This window comes from Protobothrops mucrosquamatus, unplaced genomic scaffold (genome assembly GCF_001527695.2).
Source record: "Protobothrops mucrosquamatus isolate PMUCROS unplaced genomic scaffold, P.Mucros_1.0 scaffold3306, whole genome shotgun sequence".
Lineage (NCBI taxonomy): Eukaryota > Metazoa > Chordata > Lepidosauria > Squamata > Viperidae > Protobothrops > Protobothrops mucrosquamatus.
This window is the reverse complement of record NW_015389296.1, coordinates 98032-110465: the sequence shown is the minus strand read 5'-3', so window position 1 is coordinate 110465 and position 12434 is coordinate 98032. Positions and strand designations below refer to the sequence as shown.

The window sequence follows — 12434 nt, the reverse complement described above, 5'->3', positions numbered from 1 at the left end:
TGGCCTAGGGGAAATTTTAGCTGGGTTTTAATATAATTTTAAATTAATCATAGGCCTAAATATTATATCTTCTTTTAATTGTGTTTTAATTATAGTATTTTGTATTTTTGTAATTGTTTTATCTGGCTGTTAGCCGCCCTGAGTCCGTAAGGAGAAGGGCGGGATATAAATACAATAAACTAAACTAAACTAAACTAAAAGGGGAATAGAAAGTCCAGATTTGCACAGACCAGAAATAGAAAACGGAAACTAAACAGGTAAAAGGCAGATTGTACTCTGTAGAAAAAGGAAGCCATAAAATCACCATAAGCAAACACAGAGATATGACTGAGCAGTGCCATGGTAAATTACACCTCAGGACTGAATTTTCCTGAAGATGTCAGTGAAGAAACTCTTTGATGTTACAATTCTTGGCACTTTATTAATACTCTTTTTTATCTGTAATCCTCCTGCCATTCTCTTCTGGGTATTCTTTTCTCCCCTTATTAGAATCCATCATCATGGCTAGCAGTACTGAATCTGCAATTTAAACACAGCTGTGGGGCAAACCCAGCCCAGGTATTGTATGTATATACACATATATGCATACAGCGTGTCTGTATGTGTTTTATGTATGTGTACATTTTGGAGAGCAGGCAACAGAATTTCATTTTTAATGTGTGCCAGTATGCCCACAGTAAAAATGACAATAAAGATTATCTTAATCTTAATTGTCCAGCCCAGAGTGTCTGACAATCTGACACTTAAAACAGAGGTGGGGAAGTCAGCCCAGGAAGTCAGTGTCCTTTTTAAAAAAAACTTGTACAACACTTGAAACCTCATCAACTCTTCAGGAATCAACGAGCCACAAACAACCAAACCGAAAAGGTGAAGATAAAAATATAAGATTTGGATAGAATAGAAATAGAAAACCAACCAAAGTAAATAAAGGACAGACTCGGCTCCAGAGAAAAAGGATACCTTCACTGAGTGTCACTCACTTAAGACAACAAGGAGGTCAAAAAAAGCGCCAGAAGGCATCTCCAGAGTATTTACTTGCTTACTTATTTAATAATAAAAGAATACATTTACAGGCTGGATGCCTGCCTTNTGACTGAAAGAGACCTTGGGCGAGGCTGAACCCGGAGACCGAATGGAGGCCCGAGGGTCTCCGGGGGCGGGAGCAGCAGCAGCCCCCGCGGCCCTTCAGGCGGAGACCGGCGGTGGGGAGTCCGGGGGAAGCCGCAGCCCGAGAGGTCTCCCCAAGGGACTCCGCAGCTCCGAGGATGAGCGCCGGTGCTTCCGCAGCTGCCGCTCCCGGGAGGCCGAGGGGCCCCGGGCGCTTTGCAGCCGCCTGCACCGGCTATGCCGTGGGTGGCTGCGGCCCGAGCGCAGCAGCAAAGCCAAGATGCTGGACCTGGTGGTGCTGGAGCAGTTGCTGGCCATGCTGCCCCCGGAACTGGCGGGCTGGCTGCGGGAGTGCGGAGCGGAGAGCTGCTCGCAGGCGGTGGCCCTGGCTGAAGGATTCCTGCTCGGTCCCGCAGCCACCCTGGAGCCGGGAAAGGGGCGGCAGGTGAGAAAAGTTAACCGTGACGGAATACATGAGCCGCTGATACATTTAGTAAAAAAACAAGAGACATTAATAAGACAGATGTCTGCACTTCTTGTAACTCTTAATACTTTGAGAATTTACTTGTTCTTGAGGCAAATGCTTCGTTTTCCTCTTGGAGAAAATTCCATGGGAGGAAAGACAAATTCATCTTCAAGGCTGCAATAGAGTCCAAGAGTTTGAGAGAGGAAGCTGGAATCCTTTCTTTGCCCTCCCTTTGTTTCCTTTAATACATGAATGAATGAAGGATTTATTTATTCCATTTCAGCTGATATTCTTCAAATTACTCATTCTCATTAATGACATAGCACATCTTACTTTAAAGTCGTACTGTACTTGCCTGCTTCTCTTCTTTACAGTCACTGGGAACATACATCTAGAGAACCTATGTTGGTATGTTTATATTTGGTTGGAAACATGCAGAAGAGGCTTTCATCCTGTGGTGGATAGACAATGGTTATGATGATGATAATGTTGGTATAGTGTAATAGTCTATGGGGATGACGTCAGGGGAATGGTTGAAAAGCCAGGCTGAACAAAGATCATGTAAAATGTTTCTCAGTCCTCACAAAGAGACTGTGTGTGTGTCTCCCTCACAAAACCATCTCTGTGTTCATCCCAAGGTCTGTCTGAATTGCCAGGTTGGTGCTCTCCACCGCAAGAGGCATAAAGAGGTCAAAGGGAAGGGAAGATCAATTTCTTCCCACTCAAGAGGCAAAGCTTTCTAAATGTAAAGGAAAAGATTCCTCAAGTAAGACATAGAACAGGCATAGCTGTATCCACAAAGGAGGAAAGGCTACAGCTATCAAAAGAAGGAAAAGATGCAAGCAAGTCTGATCAGAATGAAAAGAGGAAATAAACATAGGCAATGAAACATTTCACAAACAGCAGACATTTACCCAGAAATTGCTACTTTCAAATCAGAATCCCCCAGTTCTCTCACTTTGACTTGGGTTGGGGGATTCCAAAGGTAAGGCAACCAAAGTAACATGGTTACAGTCCTTTGAATGTGGGTCATAAACCAGGCTTCTTTTTCAGATGCAGGAGCCCTTCACAGGAGAGATCTCAGCAGAGCTCCAGGAAAGAGGAAATCGATGCAGTCCTTCTCAAGGGCTGCTTTTCAGGAGGATCCAATTTGGGCCACTGCAGCAGGTAACTATAGTTTATTATGAGAGCAGCAGAGTTCAAGCTCCTGACTTCTTTCTACAGTATAACGAAATGCTGAGTCTATGTGTAGTTGAACACCCTATCCTCCCCAGTGAGCCTCATTCATTGAACTTTCAAGATCATTTTGGAGATACATACCACAGATAGTAACAACCTCAAAGGCTACAATTAGGCAATTATTTTGCTTGCTTAATATTTTGTAATACTTCAAAGAGGAATCAGAAAACCAGTTAATCTCATGAGTTGAGATTATTCAACTCTCATGAAACTATTGAATAGCATAATAACTGCTTCACAAATATTGTGCCTTAAGGACCGATTTTCCCTGAAAAAGCCCCAAAGTTCACTAAATGACTGCAACAGTAAGAATGTTCTTCAAGTGCCTTACGATTTCCAGGTTCATTTCTAGCATGTTGAAAGAGAGAAGAAATTCTTAGTGGATGTGTGCTGTTTTGTAAAGAATGTAGAATTTGCTCCCCAAGTCAAGTGAACCAGTGGAATCGGTTCCCCAAATTCTTGCTAAGTTATTCTAAACCACCAAGAGCCACCCCAAAGAGTGCTATTGTCATTCAAAAACTTGAATGCAGTCATGTTTTGTGCACATAGAGCACCAGCTATTAGGGAGAGGGGCACTGGGGGGCTAAAAGCCATAAAGACTTTTTATTCTCCAAGAAAATGCTCATTCTTGCAAAACTGTTTTGTGCACTAAGAGAAAAAATGCACAGGTCTTTTCTGGGATTATCTATTAAAGAACATTCTCATTCTAGGGCTTTGATCCCTTTGAGGAGGTCACTGTGGACTTCACAGAAGAGGAGTGGGCGCTGCTGGATTCTGGCCAGAGAGCCTTGTGCAAAGAAGTCTCACTGGAGGCTTTTAGGAATATGGCTGCCCTGGGTAAGGCCCCACTTTGCTCTGGGTTCCATTAATTGGGGAAAGTTATTTCTGTCATACGTAAACAGGGAAGATCATGCACTCAAATTGCTTAAGGTGATCATCTCTACTTAAGACCTTTTTATAAATGTTTACCATGGCTTTAGGAAATGACCCACATTGTCTAACAATAGCAAAGTCTTATTGAGGTTCCCAGCTTAAAAAATTCCTTGGATATCACAATTTGCACCCAACACCTCCAAGCTGGATTTGTGGCTGATGGCATACCTGTAATGGAGACAGGGATACTTTTGAGAGAAGACCCCCCCCCCCTTCTTAACAGCTGGTGTTTATTTTGACATAATTTATTAAGGATTATCTTAGATAAAATACATACACAAATGGAACTCAAAATACATTAAAAAGAAAATATTTACAAAACACAGAAAAGCCCCCTTGTGTATGACTATGTATATGAAAATTCCCCCTTCATCTCCAGCATGTATGTACAATGTTAACTCATTGCTGTTTCTTATAATTCAACCAAAATACTCTTCATTCATACATTGTCCAATATTCTATAAACTCTAAATCCTTAGATCTTCTTACTAATTAGCAGATATAATTAAAAATAAAGCTAATGACATAAGTAGTTACTAATATACTCCCCATTTCCTTTTAGTCTACCTTGCACATCCCTCTTTTAACAATTAAACTTTGCAAAAAAGGAATTTAAAATTATTAAACATTACCAATCCCTTACAAAATGTCTTGTTCAGATATAGTAAAATTAATTCATCACCCCATTAAAGATTTCTACAAGAAATACTATCCACTCCAAACAATCCTTTTCCCTTCTCTTCAAATTCTTACACTTAACGTCCACTTGTAATTTCCCTGAAATGACTCGAATAAACCTCTTATATTTTAATTTAAAATGGTATCCAATTGCATTTGTAATTCTAGTGAAGCCTTGTCTTCAGAGGGATTTGGTTTTTGTTACAAACCCCTGATTCCAATAAAAAGATACAAGGATCAGAAACTTCAAATAAGTCAAATTCATACGTAAATAAGACGGATTTTTCCCATAAAGATGTTCTTTCTAATTAACTTCATAAGCTTTAAATCAGTTTCACAAAGCATTTAAAAGCATTCCAAAAACAACTCTAAAATAATCTCTTGCCTGTATATTGCAATAGATTACAAAAAATAATTCAGAAAGCTGCAAAGCTATGATATTCTTTCTCAAATGAACTAAAGAGAATGGTACCCAGCAATTGATAAGGTTGCATTTATGATTCAGAGCATGATGGAACCCACAACGCTTAGCTGAACACAAGTGGCTGCAGAAATGAAAGGTTTTGCTGTCAGCTTACACAAATCAGATGTATAAAGTATATTTGGACAATCTCCAATTAGTTTTTCTAGAAAAAAATTGGCTATTCAAACCTGAGATCCACCAGCCAGTTTCAACAAAATCAGAAAAATGGGAGTATTGGGTCTCCTCAGTACACAAAATGTTATCTCCCATTCCCTAACAGTTCTAAATTCCAACAGGAATTGCTATTTTCTTCTTTCCAAACAGGTGACGGAATGAAGAAAGAGAATGAGGAGCAGGAGAGGTTAATACTGCTGCAAACAACGAACTATGAAGTAGAAATGATGTTTGACCATCAAGCAAATCCAAAAAGAAAAGAGAGAAGCCAGTCAGAAGGTCGAGGGCAGGAACACTCTACACCTCGTAATTCCTTTTCTGTTACTTTACCTGAGAAGCCTTATAGGAAACACAAACCACATACCATTGTAAAGTTGGGGAATTCCAGACTGAGCAGAGAGACTAAAATATACAGAAAATGTGGAATGAGCTTTAGTAGAAAAGTTATTCTTAATGGCCATGAAAAAAACCAAATAGCAGAGAAACCATATAGTTGTGAGGATTATGGAAAGAGCTTTGCTTTAATAGGAAAACTTAATTTTCATAAAAGGATTCACACAGGTGAAAAATTATATAAATGCATACAGTGTGGAAAGAGCTTCTGTTTCTGGAGTACTCTTGATTTACATGAAAGGATCCACAGAGTGGAGAAAAAACATAGCTGCACAGAGTGTGGAAAGCAATTCTTTAACAAGGGTGCCCTTACTGTTCATCAAAAGAGCCACACAGGGGAGAGACCGTATAACTGCCTGGAGTGTGGCAAGAGCTTTATTTCAAAAGGAAATCTGAATTCTCATAACAGAATCCACACCGGGGAGAGACCGTTTAAATGCACGGAGTGTGGAAAGCAGTTCACTCAGAAAGGATATCTTACAGATCATGAAAGGGTTCACACAGGAGTGAAACCATATAAATGCACAGAGTGCGGAAAGAGTTTCCGTTTCAGGGGTAATCTGAATCGCCATGAGAAGATCCACAGAGGGGAAAAACAACATAGTTGCATGGAGTGTGGAAAAGGATTCTATGAGAGGAAAGACCTGACTGTCCATCAAAGGATTCACACTGGGGAGAGACCGTATAAATGCTTGGAGTGTGGAAAGGCCTTTGCTTTAATGGGAACACTTAATTGTCATAAAAGGATTCACACAAGTGAGAAATTACATAATTCCATAGAGAGTGAAAGGAGCTTCAATTTCAGAAATATTCTTGATCATCATGAGAGAATCCACAGAATGGATAAAAAACATACCTGCAGCGAGTGTGGCAAGAGATTCTTTCAGAAAAGAGAACTTACCATCCATCAAAGGAACCACACAGGGGAGAGACCTTATAAATGCCTGGAGTGTGGCAAGAGCTTTATTTCAAAAGGAAATCTTACTTCTCATAAAAGAATCCACACAGGGGAGAGACCATATAAATGCATGGAGTGTGGAAAGCAGTTCACTCAGAAAGGATATCTTACAGATCATGAAAGGGTTCACATAGGAGTGAAACCATATAAATGCACAGAGTGTGGAAAGAGCTTCCGTTTCAGTCGTAATCTGAATCGCCATGAGAAGATCCACAGAGGGGAGAAAGAGCATAGTTGCATGGAGTGTGGAAAAGAATTATGTGAGAGGAAAGATCATACTATCTATCAAAGGATCCATACAAGGAAGAAACTATATAGTTGCGAGGAATGTGGAAAGGCCTTTGCTTTAATAGGAACACTTAATTTTCATAAAAGGATTCACACAGGTGAGAAACTACTTAATTGCATAGAGAGTGGCAGGAGCTTCAATTTCATGAATACTCTTGATGGCCATGAGACGATCCACAGAAGGGAGAAAAAACATAGCTGCAGTGAGTGTGGAAAGAGATTCTTTCAGAAAAGAGAACTTGCCATCCATCAAAGGAACCACACAGGGGAGAGACCATATAAATGCCTGGAGTGTGGAAAAAGCCTTATTTCAAAAGCAAATCTTAATTATCATAAGAGAGTCCACACAGGGGAGAGACCATATAAATGCCTGGAGTGTGGAAAGCAGTTCGCTCAGAAAAGGTCTCTTTCTGATCATGGAAGGATTCACACAGGGGTGAAACCATATAAATGCACAGAGTGTGGAAAGTGCTTCCGTTTCAGAAGTAATCTTAATCGCCATGAGAGGATTCACAGAGGGGAGAAACAGCATAACTGAATAGTGTATGGAAAAGGATTCCATGAAAAGAGAGACCTTACTGTGCATCAAATAATACACACAGAGAGCTTCCTAGAAATGCATTGTGTGGAAAAAGCTTTCAAAAGTTCTCTTAGTCGCTATGAGAGGATGCACAGAGGGGAGAAAAAACATTCCTCCAGGGAGTGTGGAAATGGATTCAATACAAACTCTCAATTGGTTCAACATCAGAAGATCCACACAAGGAATAAACTGGAGTGTGGAAAGAGCTTTACTTAGGAAGGACAAATTAAATCTCAAAAGAATCCATACTGTGGATAGAACATAATAAAGTTAGTCCTGCACTTACAAGTGTTTGTTTAGTGAGCATTCAAAGTTAGAGTGAAAAAAATGAAATAAAATGAAAAAAGTTACTTAGACCAGTTTTCACAATTATAATTGTTGCAGCATCCCTCCTGCCACAGATTACCTCCCAGCGACCTGTACGCTCCCACAGAGTGGGTCTCCTCAGGGTGCCNACAGTGCCGGCTGGCGGCCCCAAGGGGGAGGGCCTTCTCTGTGGGAGCTCCCACCCTCTGGAACGAACTGCCCCCAGAGATCAGGGTGATCCCTGATCTCCCTTCCTTCCGCCGCGCCCTCAAGACATGGTTGTTCCAGCTTGCGGGACTGGCCTAGGGGATTTTAGAGGGGTTTTAACTATTTTTAATTGAATTTGACGTAAATATTTCCCTTTTAACTAATTTTAAACTTTATTGTAATTTCTGTATTTTTATTCGATATGTTAGCCGCCCTGAGTCCGTAAGGAGAAGGGCGGGATACAAATGTAATAAAATAAATAAATAAAATAAATCATGTGATCAAAATTTGGGCACGCCTACTGGCATGTATTTATGGTGGTTGCAGCGATCTGGTGTCATGATCTCCAGTTGCGCGTGTTTCATCACGGGAGATTTTTAAGAAGAGACTGGACAGTCACTTATCTGAAATGGTATAGGGCCTCCTGTTGAGCAGGGGGTTGGACTAGAAGACTTCAAAGGTCCCTTCCAGCTCGATTCTGATTCTGATTAGTTGCCACTTTGATTTGGTCAAGTTCAAGGTGCTGTTTTTGATCTTTAAAGGCCTTTAGGGCAAGAAGCTGTGTTACATGAGAGAAGATGTGTGTTGCGGGTCCTCTCTGTTAAGGAGTTACATGTGGGACCAAAGAGATGGGCCTTCTCTGCCCTGGCACCCATCCTTGATATCTTTCTGGAAGTCCCTCAAAACAACATGGCTATGTCAACAGATTTGGGGAATCTCAACTGTTGAACCAGTGAGGTTGTGGCATTCCTTATCATATTGAATCTTTTTTCCTAGTCTTAATAATAATAATAATATTTTTTTAAAAAAATCGTAGAATGTTTTTCATTCTATGCCACCCAGTGTTTTGGGAGATGATCAACTATAATAAATATGAATGAATGAATGATTCACATAGGAATGGAACCTTATAAATGCACGGAGTGTGAAAAGAGCTTTCTTTGAGGAATTGCTAGAGGCATGCTGGCTGAGGAATTCTGGAAGTTGAAGTCCACAAGTCAAAGGGTCACGTTTGAAGTCCCCTGTGCTAGATTAAAGCCTTCAGTGATGACGAACCTTTTAGAGACCGAGTGCCCAAACTGCAACCTAAAACCCACTTATACATCGTCAGGTGCTGGGTGGGTGTGGCCCATTGGGTGGGCATGGCTGTGGTGGTAACAGACTGGGTGGGACTAAAAACTTCAATCAATTCCAACTTTGCAAGATCTTTTTTTTTCCCTGTGAGAAGTTGAAATTGACTGATTGAACCTTTTTGTGTGTACACAGCGGCGGAGGCCTAAAGCGAAAAGGTTTTATAAAACCCAGTTGAAGGCCTAGGATTGGGGCGATGGCGCGCGTGCCCACAGAGAGGGCTCTGAGTGCCGCCTCTGGCACCCGTGCCATAGGTTCGCCACCACTGCCTCAGGGCATCTAGTTGCTGATGTTATGCAGGAAAAGAAAATCCAAAACAGTAAAGTCAGAATTATACTGGTAACTGGAACACTGGATATAGAAAAGCTCAATGCAGTAAATGAAGCAACAAAACACTGGAAACCATTTATGCTCTGTTTGTGCAAAAAAAAAATTAAAAATGACTGTGATTTATGGTTTTGATGATTAGACAGATACATAGAAGAGCGTAATGCTGTAACTTGACAATATAAAGGTTACAATATAATTGTACTTACAACCTGTGAAGAACATTCTTTATATATTTTTCTTTTTTCCTACTTTTATTTTCTTATCACACTGAGCTTTTTCTGTTATTTCTCCCCCTTTTCTGTTCTAAAGCAGTTTCTATTGTTCTTTTTAAAACTTTCAATAAAAACGTATATTTCAAAAACACTTGATATTTTCGACTTCAGTAAATTGAAATGGACTGGAGTTGGACACTTTGAGATAGAAGATCATATAGTTTATTACTCAGGATGTGATAAAGGAGAAATGGCATTATTTTCATAGCCAAGAATATTATGTCCCACCCACATTAGGCTTCTCAAAATAGAACCACCAAGTGCTGCCACCTTCCCTTCACTTTCCAAGAATCACTGCTGATTAATGGGTTAGTTTTTTATTTGTATTTATTTGAATCCCGACATTTTTACAAATAATTCAAGGTGGTGAACATATCTAACATAAATTTGTTCTATTTATCCCCACAACAACCCTGTGAGGTGGGTTGGGCTGAGAGTGATTGGCTTTCATGCCTAAGGTTGGATTTGACATCACGGTCTCCTGCTCTAAGGTTACTCTTCTTTGTAAGAGTGTCCTGAGAGTGGCATACCATTTTTAATTAATACCTGAAAAATGGCTGGTTAGACAAGTAGCTATTTCTATTTATTTTCCTGTGCCGTGCACCCAAGCTCTGGCCCTAAGCTTAAATTCATTGTGGACAACTCACTTCTCCATAGGCTTAAAGCTTGCATTAATACCAGTAAATGGCTTTCCGTGTGTGCTCTCTACTGTTCATTAGTTGCATTTTTTCTTTCTTAAGATTTAGCTACAGAAATCTTGTGATTTCCGTTCTGACCAGGGTGAGTATTCCTTGGGACATGGGAAAGAGTGAGCGGCTATCACATCAGCTTCTCAAAGGAAAAAGTCTTGTTCAGCAGTTGCCATGGCAATTGCTCCTTATCACTTCAGCACACCTTAGGGAAGAAATTCTTTGACACTAAGATGGGACCTAATTTATTAACTTTTGACCTGCTGTCTCCGTGTTTTCTTTTTTCAATATATGACCCAGTTGTTATGGCCAGCAATACTGAGTGCCACGTTTTAGTCCACATAGGAGGAAAACCCATTTCTGTTCGGGTTTTTTTTGTTTTTTTTTTGTATAATCCCTTGGAAAACAATTCTTCAAGAAGAATCAACCAGCCAAGCAGAAAAGGTTAATAAAAAGTCAAGATTTGCACAGACCAAAAATGGAAACTAAACAGGTAAAAGGCAGATTGTACTCTGTAGAAAAAGGAAGCCATAGAATCACCATAGGGAAACACAGAGATAAGACAACAAACAGGACAAAAAAAAAACCCCTAGCCTAATGTACTCCTCAAAGCATTTACTTATCTAGTAATAATAAATTTACTGGCTGGACTCTGCCCTGGGACTCTTTCCATTTCTCACATTTCCATTTCCTTTCCTCAAATCTCTTCCTCCCCCTTTTATGCATCCCAAAACCACATCTGTATTTCAAAGAGGATTTGGGAAGAAAGAAATCCCAGGGATCCAGGAAGGTCGGGCAGTGGAGGGATGATCAACTTGCGGATCACGGGGCAGGATAGTGCATTAGATTGGTAATCAGCAAGGGGTGACATGGGAGCCAGAGGACAGGCTGTTAACTGTAGAAGAATGCCACTCCACCCTCCGCCTCCTGGTGTAGTGTCAGTGGTGTGTTCCAGCCTCCTAGGCTCACTCCCAGTTCCTGGACAGCACACCTTGGAGTGGCCCCTGGTTGAATATTGATATATTTAAACAGTAGTAATTTCCCCCCCCCTTCTAAAACAGGTCCATATAAACGTCTATAAAAGAATAACAGAATTGGAAGGGATCATACACATAAAAGAATCCACACAAGGGAGGGACCCTATAAATGTATCGAGTGTGGAAAGAGCTTTTGTTTCAGGGGTAATCTTAATCGCCATGAGAGGATCCACAAAGGAGAGAAAAAATTTTTAGCTGCAGGGAGTGTGAAAAGGTATTCTATGAGAGCAGAGACCTTACTACCCATCAAAGGATCCACACAGGAGAGAGACAGTATAAATGCACAGTGTGGAAAGGGCTTCAGCAGAAATGGTCATCTGGCTCAACAGCAAAAGATTCACACAGTGAATAAACTATAAATGCCTCGAGCATGGAAAGAGCTTTACTCAGAAAGGACAACTTAATTCTCATGAAAGAATCCACCCTGGGGAGAGACCATTCACAGGTAGTCCTTGACTTATAACCTTTCATTTAGTGACGATTCAAAGTTACAACAAAAAGTAAACGGAGGAAGCCAGATTTGTTTAACAAATGCACAATTCACGCAACAACTGCAGCGATTTGCTTAAAAACCGTGGCAAGAAGAAGACTGCAAACTGGGGCATGACTGAACTGTCTTGCTTAGCAACCAAAATGTTGGGCTCAATTCTGGTTGAAAGTCGAGAACTACCTGTACCACTGTCCTTGCTTTTGAAAGATCAAAAGACTTGATTCCATTAACCAATTTTGTTGGCAAAGGGGGGTTGTTTCTGCTCCATGAGCAAATTTTGCTCCTCTCCTGAAATGTCAAGCCTTTATATCTCAGAATTTAGCTGCTTAAGAAGCAGAGCTTCTACCTACTCCAAATGTGACTTTGAACAAAGGTAAGGGATGTCATCTTTTTTTCTATGGTCTCTGTATATTTAGGCTGCTTCCTTGTCTGAAGATTGGTTAGACAAGCAGTCCTTATTTAATTTCCTTTCTGGTCCACCTCTTTGCTTCCTTCAAACCATCAACAGCAAACTCTCAAGCACTCTGGCATGACCTTGGGTTCATAGCCAACTACTTATGCCTCCCTTCCAGGAGGTTAACAAGGCTACCAGATTGAAGTAATATGAGATTTTCTTTCTACTTCCTACTGTCTCCCTGTCTGGTCTTTTTCTTTCTTTTTCTCTGAAGATTTAGCTAAAGCCTTATTGTTTGC

The 12434-nt window shown here is 40.6% G+C and overlaps 1 protein-coding gene across 1 annotated transcript in view; it reads left to right on the top strand.

Moving 5' to 3' along the window:
• The window catches only part of LOC107297438 (zinc finger protein 208), a 15224-nt gene extending 7842 nt beyond the window's left edge, over nucleotides 1-7382 (top strand). Inside the window, exons 3-4 of the mRNA XM_029286313.1 lie at nucleotides 5607-6221; nucleotides 6306-7382. Coding sequence (XP_029142146.1) covers nucleotides 5607-6221; nucleotides 6306-7237 — 1547 coding nt within the window. The 3' untranslated portion in view covers nucleotides 7238-7382. The remainder of the gene's footprint in view (nucleotides 1-5606; nucleotides 6222-6305) is intronic.
• The last annotated feature ends 5052 nt before the right edge of the window (nucleotides 7383-12434 follow it).